Source organism: Hippocampus zosterae, chromosome 10, assembly GCF_025434085.1.
Source record: "Hippocampus zosterae strain Florida chromosome 10, ASM2543408v3, whole genome shotgun sequence".
Lineage (NCBI taxonomy): Eukaryota > Metazoa > Chordata > Actinopteri > Syngnathiformes > Syngnathidae > Hippocampus > Hippocampus zosterae.
In genome coordinates, this window is record NC_067460.1 from 19,998,435 (window position 1) to 20,018,562 (window position 20,128).

Sequence of the window (20,128 nt, forward strand, 5' to 3'; positions counted from 1 at the left end):
GGAGCTTATGCTAGCTGTCTTCGGGCAGTAGGCGGGGGACACCCTGAACTGGTTGCTAGCGAATCGCAGGGCACACATAGACAAACAACCATTCACACTCATAATCACAACGAGGGACACTTTGGAGTGTTCAATCAGCCTGCCATGCATGTTTTGGAATGTGGGAGGAAACCGCAGTACCCGGAGAAAACCCACGCAGGCACGAGGACAACATTCAAACACCACATAGGAAGGCCAAGGCCCTGTACGCTGTACTGTGATGCGAACGTGCTAACCCGTCGCTCACCGTGCCGCCCTGCGTTTTTCATCTGGTAACGAAATAAAATAAATTCATTTTCACCAGGGTGTTTCGTTTTGCTAAAGATTTGAGGTGTCCTGATTCGTGTATGTGGTTGTGAGAATTGTGTGCAGAGCTATGATCAAATGGGCCCTGTTTTCAAAATTGTGTTTTTCTATTTATGATATACAAATCGTGTATATAATTCATTGTACCTTTCATCTCGTTCTGGTACATTCGTCGACTGAAAAAGTCATGCGTGGTCCGTCATTCTCAAACAGTGTGTTTGTGTGTGTGTAGGTGTGTGTGTGTCTCAGGGGCCATAATAGCATGTGTGGTTTATGAGGTGCTGTCTGGCTTCGGCTCAGGCACTTGCAGGAGAACTTTGCCCAGGACACAGTGAAGAGAGCCAAGGTAAGACAACAGTTACAGCCCTTCTCCCTCTATAAGAACAAGGAATTCATCATTTATACTTAATCTAGTTTATTAGTTTGTACATGAAATGAATTCAGTTCATTATAGTCAGACTGTCGCCTGTGTGCCGCTGCTGAATGATTCACAACAAAGAACTCGGCGCTCGCAGGATTCATTTTAGGTGTAACTGCAAAATGAATAATACAACAACGTGAAAACCTGTTGCGGCCACAGAAATGCATGTTTCATTACGCTGTCTACTCTGGACAATAATGTCCATGATATATCTTTTACTTGTGTACTGCAGTAAATCTGACTGAAGACTTTTTTTTTTTAAGGGAAATGGACGACTAGACTTGATCGATTAACATGAATCCTTTACTTGCAATATCTGCATCAATCCTGTCAACCAATGACTTCACCAATTCTAGCCCCATTTTTCTTTTGGGATGCTTTTCTAGGATTGCGCGGCAGCCTCTTGGAGTTGAGCATTTTGGGAGATTTCGCCTTTCTACCGTTTAAAAGGTAAAGTGCTTGGTTGTCAGGAGGTTTTCAGGTCTGATTTCTTTTGTTGCTTTGACAGTACACTTTTGTCATTTTCTTCAAGCATGATGAAGGAGCTCCCAATCCGTGCGGTTGCGTCTGTCTTTAAATTGGTTCTTTTTTCAGGGTCTTACTTTACAAAACTAAACATGTTTCTGCCATCTGCAAATGTTCTACTTGGTCTATCTATCCCTTCCTTTGTCCAACAATGGTCTCTTTTCTCGTCTTCAGAACATTCCTAATGGTTGTATAGGTTATGGCCAAAGTTTGTGCGATTACTGTAGTTGTCGTTCTGTACACCACTTCAGTAGAAGGCACACAAAGTGAGTTTTTATAACCCGAAATATTATCATGCTCAGGGGATAGGTGTGGACCGTCCGTTCTCAAAGTATTTTCCTCCATCCCAGCAGGATGGGCCTTCAACATACACATTCATCTCTTATTGATTAACAGCTGAATGTCCACCTAATATATTTACGTCCACCAGGAGGGTTGGGAGAGGGCATTGTGAATGACACAAAAGGTTGGCCCCGCCCTTTGCACAGCACTGGCATTAGCAAATACCTTTGATCAGGATGGTAGAACGGTGGCTGAAAGCCATTTTGGGTGGGTCACGGCCAGGTTTTAAAAAAATTGCGGGGGCTCGTCAGGTGACAGCGGTTATAAGCAGAGGACATTTCATTGTTCCAGACGCCAATGTTCAGCAAACGCATTTTGTATTTGCAGTTGTGATGTTCATCTTCAGTTTCTCCGCAAGGCTCCCTAAAAGAAATTTTGAATACGTAGCCTAAGCGTGTGTCATTAAAATGTGACACAAATACGGTTTTAAAGGTTATTTTTGAACAGTCGGTTTTCTTTTAAAGTTGGGTTCGACTTGGCAACAACAGCATGATTTTGCTGTTGAGAACCAACGTTTTATATTCCATGTACTTTTGCGTTAAATTCTTATCTCGTCTCTTCCTTACATGAAATGTTTTCAAACACTTTTCATCGTTGCGTCATGTGCATATGACTCAGAATCACACAGCGGCATGGGGGCATACGTCTCTTTCTTTGCCCTCGCTTGAGCTTCACAGCACATTAAACAGTATGGCAATAAATGTCTAATTCAAGCAAGAGACAAAGCCACAAAGGCAGCTTGACATTCACCTTGTTTCTGTCTGCAATAGTAAATTGGAGGCAAGTTTAATGGCTTGAGGGACATGATGAATGTCTTTGAAATGGCTTGCTGAAACCTCTCTGTAGATTTGCCGATAACATGTAGACAGCTCCTGGATGTCTGATCATTCCAGGAAGAAAAAATTGATTAAATAAATCGAGCAGCACTTCTATTGGTGGTATAGTTGTTCACATAGCTGACTTGACTGCAGCTGGCATGGGGTCATTTCCCACTCAATTCTAGTTTCACAATTTATTTGTGATTTGGTGGTGACTTAACCCCTGGCAGTACCGTGAACAGGTTAAATGGAAAAGGATGTCGTTTACGAGTAGGATAGGTGGAAATACAGTGGTTGGGCTGGAGCAGGGAGTCACCAACCTTTTTGGGTACCGGTTAATGTGAAGGGCTAACATTTTGATACACACTTCTGAAATAACAAATGACCTAAAATCACATTTATATGAATCATACCTAATGGGATTCAATCAGTGAAGACGCTGATCATATCAATGATGTCTCACAATGATTAGGGAACAGATTTATTTCAATAACACTGATTTTAATAAATCCTGCAAGAGTTTGTTCAAAGCAACTCATGGATCCCCTAATATGCGGCTACATTTTGAACTGGTTGCTTAAAATGTCATTAATCTGAATATCTCGGATTACAGGGACATTTTGGGATCCAACCCAACTGTTGAATGATTACTGTATATTCCGCTCTATAGACGTAACTAACTAACATTAAATTCTCTCAAAAGCCGACAGTGTGCCTCTTGGATGCATTTTAAATGTTTTGTAAAGTGCTTTGTTACAGCTGCAGCGCTTGTGAAAGCTCTTTATCGTAAAGTGTCCTTGGGTGTCTTGAAAGGCGCTTATAAATAAAATGTATTATTATTATTATATACATCAAGCTGTATTGTTTTGTATTCCCTTTAGTGTAGTGCCATCTAGTGTATGCATAATGCAACCGTAGCCAAGATTATAGCTTCTATTGTATGCGCCTTATAATGCGGCGCACCCTATATTTAAAAACTGTTTTAAAGTAGGCCTTTCATTGAAGGCCTACTTTATAATCCGAAGCACCTTGTGGTGCGGAAAATTTGTTCCATTCTTTGTCTCAGTAACGGCAAGCAGCTATTGGAGAGAAATATGAAGTACTTCACTCTTTTTCTGAAGTTAAATATTTCATAAATAGCTTTGTTAAAGGTTACTGGTTGTTCAGAGGGAAAATGTCCACTTATCCTATAAGTATATCAGTTATGTGAGTGCGTTGAGGTTTTATTTCTTGGTGAGCGTCCTGCCATTGGGCCTCTTTCAGCATGAAATTAGAACTGACCTTCGAGAAGTTGCCTTTTGAATCATGGTGACATTAATTGGTTCTTAAGTTGTTGACCTTTGTAATCACTCATCTTGCACGCCTTTGGTTTTTGTGTTTTAGATGGGGAAAAGGCAATTCTCGGCTTTGGAGGTGACCTTAATGGTCCTGTTCGCATTGATGCTGGTGATAGCAATTGCTCTAATCGTTCTTTTTGTGACTGGCGAACCTGGTGCCATTCTGGATGGTAAGTAAATTTACACGTGTATGGGTTTACTTTCGTGGGACACAAGATTAGGCACACCTGGACAATAATGCAATGAGAGAATCCAATCCAGGGCCTCTTAAAATATGCCTTGAAAGTACTCTGTATAATATCATGTCACGATGGCATGTGTTGTTGGAGTTAGGACTATATTTTAGAACCATGTATAAGTGAAATAATTCATATCAAGTACTGACCATTTTTCATGCCGCTACTGAGGTCACCAAAATATTAAAAATACTACCTATTTATGAAACTACTTATTTGAGTGAACAAGTGCTCTGTGTCGTGGGCTCTGAGTCCTACAGTTCAGAAAATATTGAAATATTATAATCCGCATGAGATGACCAAATATTTGAACGGATTAGGATTACAATGTTTATTTACAGAATAAATCCATGAATAATTCTATATCAAATACTGAGTATAACTTTGAATAAACACAGAAAAACGTTTTACTGCCCAGTCTGTTTTTAATCGTTGACTGTTCTTAATTTATTATTGTACTCTGTAAGGTAATAAAGCACAATGACAATAATCATGTTTAGTATTTATGTACTGTATGTTTGTCACGTGGAAATGTCCATTCTTTTTTGACAGAGCCAACAGAGGTGTTTGTTCCACAGTGTCCAAATATTCCTCTTGCAGCAAGAGTAGACTGTTTCCCTGACGCTGGAGCCTCCAAGGTATGTGTGACAATCAATACGTGAGGGTTGATGAGACTTTGGACTCTTCGGCATACTTTACTGCCTTCATGGGTCTCTTTCATATTACAACCAGTGCTGTAGCTGATCGATATTATCTATTTACTTGGTTAGAATGATTATTCAAACACAAAAAATGATGACCCATGACAGTAAAATCATGGCATTAGTATGGAGGTGCTGTAAGAGGGTAATCAGAAATACCGTGTTGTTTTATTGTTTGGTTTCTTACAAATTGTACAGTTGACGAGAGGCCTTTTAAATATCTGATTTTAGTAATTTGTTGCATGGACCTTGTCATCTTGTTCAAGGCCATCCGTGTGTTCAATTTATTTCAATACGAGCCACCTCTTTATTTGGATCCAAATAAATGTCATTGCAGTCATATCAAGACCAAAAAGAGGACCGTCTCACTTATAGTCATGTTGCTTCCACAGAAAGGATGCCAGCAGCGTGGATGTTGCTGGAGCCCTCTAGATGAGCGAAATGTACCTTGGTGCTTCTTTTCCACCAACCATGGATACACTGTTGAGTCCGTGGAGCATCCGGATCCTTATGGTAAGATTGTAATGTCGAAGGACCTGACATTGAAATCTTTGTGGAGGGCAAAGCAGTGACATTAAACATTTCCCAATCACTGTCATAACACATCCCAGATAAGACCCTGCGGTTTATCTTCTTTTATTGTACTTTAAAAACAATAACAATTTTGTACGTTTGAAACCAAGGTGATTATACTGTATATTCATTACTCAAGTAAAAAAAAAAGATAACTGATTAATTGATTGATTGACTGATTGGGAAACACTGAAAACTGAAATAATTTCCACTTTGACCAGTTTTTCATCTCTTGTTCACTAACTGACAACCGTATTTCCTTTTCTATTCAGCTAAGTTTGGAGGCCAACCGAGGACGTATGACTGCAATCTGTCTGTCTTACCCTCATCTTGTTTTTTCCTCTATCACTCACTTTGCCTCGGGCATTTCTGTCAGTGAAACATGATGTGCAGCCTCTAAGTGAGCCTGTTTGAATTTGCAAAATGCAGATTTTTCTACTTCCTGCACGGTTTTATTTTTTGCCTTAAGTGATCTTAGGTACTGGTTTCTTAGCTTGAACAAACAGCTTTTCAGCAATAGAGTTGGATTTACGACAATAGAGTTGGAATTAGCAAAAAACAATGTGACGTACTACAGTCGTAACTCGACTGTCATGTGGTGCACCTTACTTTGAACACCACTGACCAGGATGTAATTTGATCATACCTGACATAAGGTATTCAAATACTGGCGTCCTTGTCAGCAGAAATTCAATGTAAAAAGTCTTGGCCAGGGATCAAGGCAGAAAAAAAACCTGACAAAGATCCTTTTTATCGCTGCATGATATGTCAAGTGTGATATAAAAGATGTCATGTTCATGCTCAATATATTATATATGTATATATATATATATATATATATATATGTATATATATGAAACTCGAGAAATACCAAGGGCTCAGAGAGGAGCTGGAGAGAGCCTGGAAGGTAAAGGTGACAGTCGTGCCTGTGGTGGTCGGAGCACTCGGGGCAGTGACCCCCAAACTAGATGAGTGGTTGCAACAGATCCCGGGAACAACATCGGACATCTCAGTCCAGAAATGTGCAGTGCTGGGAACAGCAAGGATACTGCGCAGAACCCTCAAGCTTCCTGGCCTCTGGTAGAGGACCCGAGCTGAATGAGGGACGGACACCACCCGAGGGGTGAGATGAGGATTTTTTTTTTTTTATATATATATATATATATATATATATAATATTGACTTTCTTGGCCTCAAAAGGCCCTGAAGAATATTTGTATCAAATGGGTAAATTAATAAACCAAGAGACACTCAACATTTGATTGTCTACCACAGTTCACCTGGAAAATGTCATAGGCAGCATTGGAACTTATGAAAGCAAAATGTATATTCTCCTAATACATGTGGCTGTACATGATAAACAGTACTTATTCCAAATTCCATCCATTTTTCTTTTTCCTTTTTTTGTTTTATAGTGGTTGGCCTCGGATGAGCTGAAAGCTTTTCCAGTAGCTTTGGGGCAACTGGCGGGGCATCCCCTTGTCCGGTCGTCAGCCAATTGCAGGGCACATGAACAAAAAGATGTTCACACCTTTTAATCAAACAAACACGTGTAATTTGGGCTGGAGAATTTGCAGAAAACAAATGGCCAATGCATTTGAGGGAACGTAGGATAATTAATATAAGTTCTTATCTCGCTGTTTGTTTGTTATTGTTTTGCGAAATCTACGCCGTGTTTGATTTCTTGCTTTAACATGACTTGTCAGACATTTAGCCATGATCTCCTCTGTACTATGACCCGGACCTTGCTTTTATTGTGTTTTTATGGCAGTAATACAGGCACATCTGAGGAGAATGCCCTCCCCTTCCTTGTTTGGAGCAGATATACAGGAACTGTCATTTCATGCTGAAATGCAATCAAGCAATCGACTTCGTTTTAAGGTACACACATTTACACACACTTTCACGCACGTTTACACACACACACACAATTGCGCCAAAGAAAACTGTCAGATAATTTATTCTACATCAACTCAGATTTATTTTTATGGTGTACTTAGATATATGACGCCCGCATGCAGAGGTTTGAGGTGCCCCATGAACATGTTAACAGCCTCAGCAATCACCCGACCAGTCCCATCAGCAACACACTGGAGCTCACACACAAACCTTTTGGGCTGCTTGTACGCAGGAAGGAGAACAAAAAAGTCCTGTGAGTTCTCACCGTTCTTTGATGATTTTTCTCTTTATATTGTCTGTGGACGTAACAGCGCACCATTGTTTTCTCATGGACAATCAGTCACAAGTTACAAAGTTGGTAGACCACACATTTTAATAGGACATAAGTCTGGTTAGCACGTCGGCTTCACAGTGCAGAGGTACCGGGTTCGATTCCAGCTCCGGCCTCCCTGTGTGGAGTTTGCATGTTCTCCCCGGGCCTGCGTGGGTTTTCTCCGGGTGCTCCGGTTTCCTCCCACATTCCAAAAAATATGCATGGCAGGTTGATTGAACACTCTAAATTGTCCCTAGGTGTGAGTGTGAGTGCGAATGGTTGTTCGTCTCTGTGTGCCCTGCGATTGGCTGGCAACCGATTCAGGGTGTCCCCCGCCAACTGCCCGGAGACAGCTGGGATAGGCTCCAGCACCCCCCGCGACCCTAGTGAGGATCAAGCGGTTAGGAAGATGAATGAATGAATGAATGAATAAGTCTGGAAGCAGTGGTTGACTGGTAAGCACGTCCACCTCACAATGCCGAGGTCACGGTTTAGATTCCGGCTCCAGCTTTCCTATATGAAGTTTGCATGGGTTTTCTCTGGGTACTCCCACATTCCAAAAACATGCATGGCAGGTGAATTGACCATTCTAAATAGTTTATTGGTGTGATTGTGACCGTGAATGGTCGTCTCGAAATGTTTACATTTTACAATGTGTTGCAATGAGTTTAGGCTCAATTGTGTATAATATATTTGTATTCTAACCTTAATTTCTTACATTTGCCTCCAATTTTCTACTTGCTTGCTAATTACATACAGATTTGACACAACGATGGGACCATTGGTGTTTGCAGACCAGTTCCTTCAGCTGTCTGCAAAACTTCCATCCTATAATATTTATGGCCTGGGAGAGCACGTACACAGGCATTTTCGCCATGATACAAACTGGAAAACCTGGCCCATCTTTACCAGAGATGCTTTTCCGAACGGGGTGAGAAATCTCTTAAATGAGTGAATGTGTAAATGCCATTTTGCTAAAAGCCTTCTTGAAATATTCCTTTGCCTTGAAGTGATGACATAAACACATACATATAGTGAATGTCTTGGGCAAGCTAATTGGAAAATGTAGGAAGCTAAGCGAAAAATTATTCTACATTAAATGAAGCTTCAGTCAGTGAAAAATAGAATTCAAAGAAGCGGAGAGAAGAACAATCAGGTGGTTATACATCTGAGTAACATATTGTTCTTCTGTAATTACCTCTCTCTCTAGGGAACACACAATCTCTATGGACACTATCCCTTCTTCCTCTCTCTGGAGGACGAGAGTGGAAAGTCATTTGGGGTCTTCCTCATGAACAGCAACGCAATGGGTAAAAAAAAACAGAGCAATATAAAAAAAAAAAATCTTCCAATTTCTGAGTCCAACATGTTACACTCATCCGAAGCTAATGGGACTATTTAAGGTTAGGCTTAAGATGCCACAAAAACCTTTCATTTCTGTGCGGTGTCTATTTTCAGAAGTGACGTTGCAACCTGCACCTGCAGTGACATACAGAACAATTGGAGGAATCCTCGACTTCTATATTCTCTTTGGAGATACACCGGAACAAGTGGTGCAGGAATTTCTCGAGGTGATCCATACCTAGAAAATTCAGAAAAGCAATTCGAGCAATACAGATTACAGTGCATTTTGTTCAAATGTAGTCAATAGTTTTGTCACTTAACAATAATTTTAATCAATGAAACAACTTCAATCAATGTTTAACTTGCACTCTTGTTTGTCACGGGGACAGACTTTCAATGGATGACTTCCATGAGCAGTCTATTGTATGGGTACAGACACGTTTTCCAGACTGACTTGACCTTACCAACTGTGCTTTCAGCTGATTGGCAGGCCTGTCATTCCGCCCTACTGGTCCCTGGGATTCCAGCTTTCCAGGTGGGACTATGGGAGCTTGAGTGAGGTCAAGAAAACAGTGGAAAGGAATCGTGCAGTGGACCTCCCCTATGTAAGATGGTTTTGTTTCCGGGGAGTGATTTGCATGTTGTCCCTGTGATTGCATTGCTTTTCTTCGGGTTTTGTGAGCTCTCTCACATTACCCTAAATTGTCTGTAGGTGTGTACGTGAACGCTTGTTAATCCGCAGTAAATTTGTCTCGCAATTGACTCGCGACTAGTCCAGTGTGTAGCCCGCCTCTCGCCAAAAGTCAGTTCGGCTCCAGCTCATTTGACGTATTATCATCAACATCAACATCAACATTGACATGACAGACCACCAAATCCCTGCAGCTCCGTTGACCACAAATGCCAAACACCTCGGACAAGTGTGAAGTGCTCTCTACTCACTTTGTGACACATGCAGAAACTCTTCTGCGCTCAGCAAAGTCACGCTTCACTTTACTCATTGTGCTCATTGTTAAAATGAGACTGTAAGAACTTTGCGGCGGGGGCAAATGATCAGAGATGGGCACTTTTACATCCGTTTACCGCTCCGTCCTACATCCTCCATCCATGACCTGGGTACTCTTCCGTCATCGTCCCTCCGTCCTTATTCATATAATAGTCGTCCTCCATCCCCGTCCGTCCTCATCCTTTTGAAGCGCTTCTGTCCCAAAAAGAAATAAATAAAATTGCGTCCGTGAGTGAGGCCGTGGAAGAGCGTTCAATTGCATCTTTGCAAATTATAATAGAGTGAAACTGTACGAAAGGGGGGGAAAAACCCACCACGCATTGATTGTATTCATAAAAGCTCATTGACTGCATACAATATTTCCTCGATAGAATCGACTCGGTAAGACAGAGCAAGTATGCCAACTGTAATAACACAAATATGAATGGATTTTTCTTGTCTGCAAGCAACTCCACAAAGTTAGAAGAAGTTGGCATTGATCTGTGTTCGACTCTGCTGCTTGGTAATGAACCCCCGTAACATTTCTTTTATATTTTGCTAAACATCACAATAAAGACATCACGAAAAAAATATATATATACGTTAAAGCAGTTCGGTATATGACTGGCATGCTCATGCATTAGGGTTACCGCCTTTCTTTGATTTTTTTTTTCCAGTACTGATTTTCTTCACAAAGAAGAGGATAAAAATAGGAACAGATCAATAAAACGTACAGCTACCAAGAATGTGTGCCACCAGTGGTTTCTTGAGGAGCGCAGGGGAAACACTTTCAGTGAATGGTATCAACAACCTTTGCGACCTGTTATTCTTTAACAGTTTACACCGAACTGTATGTTTGCATGGGCCTGACATGTTACACCGTGGAGGCGCGATGCGGAGGTGCAAGCAGCAGTTGAATCGACAGTCTGGAGTGATAGTAATGGCCTTTCGCTTAAACGGGGTTGTTCAGCTTTCTGCCCGCTGATACAGCTTCTGCTGGGCTCTTTTCAAGTTCAAATGTGAGAGCGGCGTTTTTTTTTTCAACTTGAAGTGAATGTCAATGCTGATCAAACATCAATCGAAGAAGTTCCTTTCATTATCACATTCATTCCGATCAAAGTGTGAAACCTACTCCGGCCCTCTCTCCACTTCACCGGTGCTTGATAAATGCCAGTTATGTAAAGACATTTTCTTAGAAATGTGTTTTTTTTCCCACGTGGGGCAGAAGTTGCTCAGCACACAAGAACTGAAACTTGACACATCTTTTTAAATTAATTGATAAGCTAAACTCCTAACCTATACCTTTAACTTCATCATACCATCATAAAATGCTATCACAACATTGGTATTTGATCTCACGGTATCATCGCCAATCAAGAGCCACGCCGCCTTATCTGATTAGTACCTGTAAGTACAATAAAATACATCACTGATTACGTTCAATCTTTCGTATACTGTGTATTCAAAGATTGCAGCATGCAGCTGCTTCCTCTTCTGTCAAGGGGAGCGATTTATGACAATTTAGAGAAAAACTCTTGCATTAAAAGTGACTGCGAGTGAAAGAGGAGTCAGGATGAACAAGGTGTTCTCTATTGCGCTCAATTAATTGATTTTCTTCTGAAATAGAATGCACTTGTGTCTACAAATGTGTAGGAAAAACTGAATAATGTGTTAATGTTGATATTGGCTGGGGACCGGTGCAGGAAAGGCCCCGCCTCTCCCCTAATGGATGGATGGATGGATGATGGATGGATTGAAATAACCACTGAACGCTCTGCATTCTCCGCATTATGTCAAAATAAGTTTTTTTTTTAATTCACAGAAGGCTTGTCATTCTGGACCAATGTTCCCAGCGAACACTGACATCAAACCAAATGATTTCCTTTCACATCATATCCTGCGGTTGGTTGTCTCATCCCAAGATTGCGTTTAAAGAATTGCATGTGTTTTGTCTGTAACAACCTCACGCAGGACATCCAGTATACTGACATTGACTACATGGAGGAGAAGAAAGACTTCACTTATGATAAAGTCAAGTTCAGTGAGCTGCCCCAGTTTGCCGACTACCTTCATGCGAAGGGACAGAAATACATCCTCATCCTGGTAGGGAACACCCCAGTGTCAATTTAGCATATTTCATTTCGCATAAAGAGGATGGTGTACATTTGAAAAGAAAGTTCTTTCATAATAGCAACGCATATTTTTTTTTTCAACACAACAAATTTATTGTTGCTTTTTGTTGAGTCAAGTCATTAAAGCAACACAACTTGACACACAAATGATACAGTTTCGTGAGTTGATGAATGCAGTTTCCCCCTCATGGATCGACAGTATGTCTGTGTGCACTAGGATCCGGCTATTGCCACCAGCAAAAGAGTCGGGGGTCTGCCGTATGAGTCCTTTGACCGTGGGACGGAAAAGAAAGCCTGGGTCACTGAAAAAGATGGCAAGACTCCTTTATTGGGAGAGGTGAGATGAAGCTATGCATGGACGCTAAACAATACGGGTTGCGGGCTAGTCGTGATGTTCATATCTCTGTTCAATACCGACTGCTTTATGAGTGCTTAGAATTAGCCATTTGCCCAAATGAAATGTGTAATTTATGTTCTGTATGCAAAATCAAGGTAAACAAGATTAGACAAGAGTACAGGTTAATATCACAATGTACGGGTTAATTACAAAATTGCAATTATGCAAATCACAATCAGTATCGCAATTAATATGGGATCTCCGTTGATTGTAGTTTCGGCGGAAGTCGTACCAAAAGTGCGTACGTTGGCCTTCGCTGAGCTTGAAGTGGTCGCAGAATGAAAGGAACATGTGACACGCCTTCTCTTAGAGTTTGTGCAACCGCTTTTTGCGAAACTGCGGGTTTTGCAATCAGCAGCTTGAAATGCACTCTGACAAGAAAGAGGCTGTCGATAGCAGTGAGAGTGCCAGATAAAATTGTGTCATAAACAAAAATTAGGTCAGCGTCAACAAAAAGTGTTTGCCACGCGGAAAATGACAAAACACTATGGAAATAAACGCACGGGACTGTGCTGTTTCAATTTCAATTATTAAAAGAGAAATAATATATATTGTTGCACTTGAATTTGCATAATTCTGCTAGCAATGACCAAGAAATGCGAAATTTATTAGTTTAAGTGTTCAGATAAAAAAAAAAACCCACAACCCACTGGCCAAACATGCAAGCTCTCTAAAAATTTGTTGTGAATTCACAACTGTTGGTGCTTTCCTCTGTTGGTTTAAAATGTCTTTTCTTCGGCCAAACGTTGAAGATTTCTTTGCTAGAAAAAATATATATATTTGTGTGGGGAAAAAAATGTAACCTATTTTAAAAAGAAGACAAGCCGAACGCTACATAACATTTTCCTCTGTTGCTCTATAAAAGTGAAATAGATGATGGATTGACAGATGGTCCATGCTAGTAGTTTGTAGCGAGCCTTTTAGTAGCTCATCTACTAAGCAAGTGTATTTGTGTGTACACTGATGTCCGGGTGACTAGTTTGTCCTAATTTCCATCAAACCATAACACGCCCTAATGGAAGTTCAAATCCCCGGTGTGCTATTTTCTACCCATTGCCCCCGCACAGCTTGTTTTTAAAAGGCATACCCGCTGTGAAGGGGAGATGTGTGAGGGATAAACTTCTGTTGCTCTTATGGTTTTACTGCCTTGTTTTGATTATGCACACGATTAGGTCCAGTCCCACTGCTAATCGCCTTTTCATGCTGCTTACAACAGGTCAAACATATGCATTGATTCCACATTAGGATTTAATCTTAGAATGTTCTGCATTACTGCATCGCAGATTAAGCAGAGAGAGAGAGAGAGAGAGATAGAGAAAAAGAGCAAGACAACACTGAAAAACTGTGCCTCGAGTTCTTTAATGACATAGCTTCTGTTAGTTCATGATTTTCAAGTGTTATGAAAGATGTGATTAGAGACTCTTGTTTATTTTCATTCAAATATGTGTCCTAATTCGGTACTCATTTGACTTAAAAAAAACTGAAGAAAACGGCATTGTTTCGGAAATTCTCAATGATTTCTACAAAGATTTTTTATCATCAAATCAATGTTTTATTTTTACTTAGTTATTACGCAGTTATTACTGTCATGGCTCATGCAAATGAACCACGTCTCACCCTCACCACCATCTCTGACTGTTAGGTGTGCCAATGTGCCAAAGCAAGTATTTCAATTAAAGCAATTTACCAAGGGGAGAACTGAGGGGCGGTTGAAGCCCCAAGTGTGAGTTTTGATTTCAAACATAGAAAAAAAAATTGAGTCTGAGGGCCTACAAAGTGAGTCAAAGCATTGTTGCATGGGAACTATGATCATAAATGAGTACACTAATAACAAGTCTGAATTCTTTCTATGACACGCACATACTGTAGACTTCTATTGCACTTAGGTTTGTGTGGGAGAGTTGACATTCACTCATTAAAATTGAAACTTCATCCTACTTTGTAACCCCCCCACCCGCGCCGCAATCCTCCAGAAAAAAATACCCTTCTTTAAACTTGCAATATTATAGCACTATAGACAAGGAGTAGAAAAGCACGCAGATGGAGCTACAAAAGCGAACAGATTTGGTTAGGAAAAAAAAAATACAGGAAAAGGGAGGAAGCCCGGATTTTAAAAAAGTAGCGAGCACCAAACAACCTTGCAGTTCTAACCACCTGCCAGAAACATCTGCCCGAAAAGTAAAATGCAGCGTGTTTGTGTGTGTGTGTGTGTGTGTATGTGTGTGTGTGTGTGTGTGTGTGTGTCTGTGTTGGCGCACTGGCCATATTTAATGCTATGATTCAAGGCTTCTAACGACTTACTTTAGTGGTGAAGTAAGTCAGGGTGAAGTGAACCAACCTTGGGATTCCCTCTGTCCGCATGGAACTTTCTCTCGCATCAATTACGCGCAGATACCAAGAAGTAGAATCGCTTTCATTCTTAGTGGATCATTTTCCCTGATACGACATACAGACTGACTCAGATCACATGGTTACATCTTGAGAGCTCTAATACTTTATACATTTTTTCCTCTCAACATTGTTCTTCCTCAGCTTTTACTACATCATTTTTTAAAACTATTTTGAGAGTTATTATGCTGTTTCCCCACTCATGTTTGTAAGACTGTTGCTGTTTACTCGACACTCTCTCTGTCCTTTCCAGGTTTGGCCCGGAGAAACCGTATTTCCAGACTACACCAGCCAAAACTGCATTGACTGGTGGACTGATGAGTATAAGAGATTCTCCCAGGAGATTAAACATGATGCCCTCTGGATAGTGAGTTTGAAAATTCTGCATTAAGTAAATGAATTTTAAAAGCAATTTAAAATTAAGGTAATTAAACACTGTAATTAGGTAATAACTTGCTCTTTTCACAACCGATTTGCATGAAGCTTACTTTCTTGTCAAGGTCATAGCGCATGCGACCAATGCGGGAAAACTATTTAGGGTTTTCTTTTTTTGAATTTGTGTGTCATCCACAAACATGGATCTTTTTTATTGCAACTGCAATGGTTAAAAGGTAGAGCGATTCATCAGTGTGACTCATCCCGTTGCAGGACATGAATGAAGTGGCAAACTTCAAGAAAGGATCAACGAAGGGCTGCGCTGATAACAACTTGAACTATCCTCCCTACACTCCAAGTAAGGGACATTCTCCCATCCAATGTCTCTACAGCAATCTACTGCATTTCAGTATTTCGAGCGCCAATCTCCTGAGTCATTTTCACCCTTTACATCCGATGACTCAAGTGATCATGTAAACAATGTAATGTGGTGTGCTGTGTAGGGTAACGGCCTTTTTATAAAATCTGATCAACACACTTAAATACGCTGACTTTTTTTTCTTGTCTGCCCTGTGTACCCGTTAAATACAATCTTCATTGTTCTTATTCTGGTTGACCGCGCTTTCTCAGTAGTAGGAACGACAATAGTTACTCAAGTGACTTGTCTAGGTATCCCCAATTCATTCCATGTTCAACAAGACAGGAAAATTAACAGAAAATAACTGGAGAGTTGACTTTTGTGCCATGATAAATGTAGAAAAAAATAATAATGGACTCAAATCATGTACCGGGGGAAGGGGGGGGGGGCATTTCGGGCCATCACTCACTATGTAAACAGGCTCACCATTTGAATCCATTCCTGTCCATCACCGCTATCATCTCTCCCTCCCACAGAGATTCAGGATGAGGTGATGTATAGTAAGACTCTGTGTATGGATGCCAAGCAAGCCTGGGGGAACCACTATGATGTTCACAGTCTCTATGGCTACTCCATGGTGCTGGCGACTGAAAAGTGAGTGCAGAATCAATGTTTGTATTTTGCCAACTGGTGCTTTGGAAGCCAACTTGCTGACATCCCTTGAGAGCAATGAGGAATTCACATCAAAATACACCGTCAAATTACAAAAATAGTTGAATGTACGTTTTGATGGGGTACTGATTATCGTAGAAAATGAATGAGAGCAATACATTCCTTTTGGCTTTACATCGACAACAATGGGCACCAAAATGTCCAAATCGCAGCCTCATGAGGACGGATGAAAATCATTACAATCAATTTATCAGGTTTTTCATATTTGGCTTGGTGAAAGCAGAAACCCGCTGAATGAAACAATTGTCCAGTTACATCATAAGCATTCTGAATCTTTCAGTAAAACAATTCTGCTTTGACTTCCTTCAAGACAAAAACATGATGTAGATACCTTTGTGTCAACATTGACAATCTCTGGCTGTGCATGCAACCGCACAATCTCTCCTAAATGTCTTATTTCATTAGCCATTATCTTTGACCTCTATGCTTTTTTTCTCTGTTAACCTCAGGGCTCTGCAGCATGTGTTTGGTGGCAACCGTAGTCTGATGCTGACCCGCTCGTCCTTTCCAGGTGTGGGGAAATATTCAGGTCATTGGCTGGGGGACAATGCTGCTAACTGGAACGACATCAAATGGGCAATCCCTGGCATGCTAGAATTCGGTCTATTTGGAATTCCATATGTGAGTTCTGAACTTTCACTCAAGATCAACATGCTCTTATGATTGTTTCGGTGCGAGTTGACATCGGATACGATGACTGGATACCACCTGCTTAGCAACGTTTTTTGAAGGCAGTAGGGCAGGTGCCCATCTGAAGAGAGACATTAATATTGTTTAGAAGCTCTTGTCAGAACAGTCCATAAAGCGAGGTTGGTATTAGGTCCAGAAAATAAGTGGTGGGGCCTACTGTGGAGAGAACCTTATTAGGCATTTCAGCATTTTCCAGGGCAAGGTAGTGGAAGGCATTTTGATGCAGTTGAAGTCATGTTGCGCTGAGATCAAATATTGCATCTGATCATGCCAATCTTTGCAAAAAATCATCAAGAAAGTGCATTCATAAGGGTTAAAGTAATCTTGGTGGGTGGGCATGGATCTCTTGGGCCCACCCGTGGTGATGGGTCTGGTGAAACACACACACAGTTAACACAGTCTCAAATACAGCCAATGCTGTCACGGTATGACTGTGTCATTTACATTTAAGATTCATCTTTATGTATACACACTCGATACATGTAAGGAAAAGAAGAGAGAGAATTGATTTTGATCGATTCCACCAAGTGGTTTTATTGTAAAATCTGGCCAATAGTAAAAAAAAAAAAAAAAAACTCAAGCAGTCTCAAAGTGGCCTTTGAAAGTCTTTTTCAGAGACTTGCATTGTGTAATCAAAGCAAATAAATGATCACAGTCCTCATCTACTGTCTGTCTAAAACTAAGCTGACACCAATAGACACAATGCGGTGCAGTTCTGAATGAGTTTGCACAACCACAAATGATTTGCAATGAAATACCCACTAAAGATTTCTCGTATTTTTATTTTCTTGTGTGCTTTTGTGATGCTGCATACTGAGATGAAAGTTATTCTTAGTTACCGGTCTGCCTGCATTCCCTGAAGTATAATGCGGTTATTATTTTGGCAAATCATTCAAAATTGAGGCACCTTAATGGTCAATGCCAATAAGTAGGTGACGGTTTTATGTCTACTTCGTTGTGATGGATTATGTCCAAATACCTCTGTCCCTTAACCATAGCATTACGGATGCTGTTTTATCGCAAGACTAATCTAGAATAAAGATTTGACATTTAATGCGTTCATACGTTTCAGATTGGAGCTGACATCTGTGGTTTTTTTGATGACTCAAGTGAAGAATTATGCCGTCGCTGGATGCAAGTGGGAGCTTTCTATCCGTTCAGCCGCAACCACAATGCCCAGGGCTACAGGGTAGAGTGTGCTTGAGTCATGTTTGCACTTTTCTTGTTTTATTAAAAGATCCATTTGACATGTATACTGTATATCACACAGAATGAAATGTTTTCCCGCAGAAGAGAATTAAGTACTCGGGACAGAAATAGTGGAAGACGTCGTCAAATTGATTGACAATAGTTTTTATACCTAAAAACAACCAATTATTCATTCACGGAGGAGATCTGTTGAATTTGGAAATCATTTGTTCAAACATAATTTGCACTTGGCCGCAGTTCGATGATTGACTTTGTGGTTCTATCATCGGATTTGCGGCCGCATGTTTTGGACACTCGGGTGAAGAGAGAGGCGGAGCTGTCAACTGATCAGCACTCTTTGTTTTTTTTACCCCCCAACATTTCAGGAAATGAAAACAATCCGTGTCATTTGTAAATGTGAGAAATGTTGTGCAACTAGCGAGGCTGACTTGTAGGTACATGCATGTGCTTCCCCTAAAACAAATCAGAGGGGAAGTGAGGTCCTCGCTCATCAAATCCAGTTTGAGTAATTGATGTTGTCTGCAGCCTCAGGATCCAGCAGCATATGGGCCAGGCTCAGCTCTGGTGGAGAGCTCCAAACACTACCTGAGGATTCGTTACACACTGCTGCCGTACCTCTACACACTTTTCTTCAAAGCCAGCACCACAGGGGAGACCGTAGTGCGTCCCCTTATGCATGAGTAAGTCATTTTGAAGATTGTGACTCCCACAACACACAAATGGGACTTCCAGGAAATGTACAATGTTTCATTCAGAAGAATACATACAGTATATTCATATTCATTGTATGCATTTATTTCAAAATACTAATGCAGTCACGATATATCACCTGTATAATAGCCTCTTCATTTTTCAGTTGTGAATTTTGCCCCGCCCCCTACCCCTCCTCCTCCCGCCCCTATTTTCTTTTAATCCAAGAACACGTTCTTCTAATATTCATTCATTCATTCATCTTCCGAGCCGCTTGATCCTCATTAGGGTCGCGGGGGGTGCTGGAGCCTATCCCAGCTGCCTTCGGGCAGTAGGCGGGGGACACCCTGAATCGGTTGCCAGCCAATCGCAGGGCACACAGAAACGAACAACCATTTGCACTCACACTCACACCTGGGGACAATTTAGAGTGTTCAATCAGCCTGCCACGCATGTTTTTGGAATGTGGGAGGAAACCGGAGCACCCGGAGAAAACCCACGCAGGCCCGGGGAGAACATGCAAACTCCACACAGGGAGGCCGGAGATGGAATCGAACCCTGTACCTCTGCACTGTGAAGCCGACGTTCTTCTAATATTTTTTTTTTTATTTTTTCCACTATTCCTGTGCATCCAGTTCTTAAGAAGACATTAAGTCAAGTCAAGTCAACAGTATTTATAGGACACTTTCAAACAGCCATCGCTGTTCAGGGACTGGACAGGTCTTCTCAGGTCTTCATAGAATTTCACAGTGTTCTGTTGTAGTATCTCTGTGCAATTTGTTGCGTGACTGATATTTCATTGTTCACTGTTGCTTCTTAGGTTTTACTCTGACAGTGCCACCTGGGGGGTGGATCGTCAGTTTCTCTGGGGCAAACACCTGCTCATCACTCCTGTGCTGGACCCGGTTAGTCAACACACTCGGCAAACAATTGCGCAACCACACGTGTCTCTGGACCGTTCACGACAACCACTGAACCCTTGAGACCCGGACACTTCAAATGAGACATTTTTAATGCCATATGTGCCATACAGATTGGATGACCAGTTCATCTCTCTCTCTCTCACACACACACATGCACACACACACATTGACCTCCACTGGGAAAACATGACACGGGATTTGCTTTGTTGCCCTCCCCTCCACTCATCCCTCTTTCTTCCTCTTTCATACTCTCCCTCTTTTCTCTCAGCTCTAATGAGAGCACTGACCTCATTACAAGCAGATTAGAAGTGTAGATGGAAGTGTGTGTGCGAGTGCGCAGAGTAATGTGCAAGTGGTAAGTTTCCTGTACGGCGCTGCGCTGTACGGGCATCTGT

At 41.2% G+C, this 20,128-nt stretch overlaps 1 protein-coding gene across 2 annotated transcripts in view; it reads left to right on the forward strand.

Moving 5' to 3' along the window:
• The first annotated feature begins 610 nt into the window (after nt 1–610).
• The window catches only part of si (sucrase-isomaltase (alpha-glucosidase)), a 47,410-nt gene continuing 27,892 nt past the window's right edge, over nt 611–20,128 (forward strand). The window contains exons 1-20 of one of the 2 annotated variants that reach the window (XM_052078240.1): nt 611–691; nt 1,153–1,216; nt 3,835–3,958; nt 4,577–4,662; nt 5,118–5,238; nt 7,070–7,179; nt 7,299–7,450; nt 8,270–8,441; nt 8,721–8,820; nt 8,969–9,081; nt 9,334–9,459; nt 11,811–11,942; nt 12,189–12,308; nt 15,010–15,123; nt 15,405–15,489; nt 16,026–16,143; nt 16,671–16,842; nt 17,984–18,100; nt 18,646–18,800; nt 19,631–19,715. In XM_052078240.1, the coding sequence (XP_051934200.1) occupies nt 3,835–3,958; nt 4,577–4,662; nt 5,118–5,238; nt 7,070–7,179; nt 7,299–7,450; nt 8,270–8,441; nt 8,721–8,820; nt 8,969–9,081; nt 9,334–9,459; nt 11,811–11,942; nt 12,189–12,308; nt 15,010–15,123; nt 15,405–15,489; nt 16,026–16,143; nt 16,671–16,842; nt 17,984–18,100; nt 18,646–18,800; nt 19,631–19,715 (2,202 nt within the window). In that variant the 5' untranslated portion in view covers nt 611–691; nt 1,153–1,216. The remainder of the gene's footprint in view (nt 692–1,152; nt 1,217–3,834; nt 3,959–4,576; nt 4,663–5,117; nt 5,239–7,069; nt 7,180–7,298; nt 7,451–8,269; nt 8,442–8,720; nt 8,821–8,968; nt 9,082–9,333; nt 9,460–11,810; nt 11,943–12,188; nt 12,309–15,009; nt 15,124–15,404; nt 15,490–16,025; nt 16,144–16,670; nt 16,843–17,983; nt 18,101–18,645; nt 18,801–19,630; nt 19,716–20,128) is intronic. The other variant, XM_052078241.1, reaches the window with a different exon arrangement.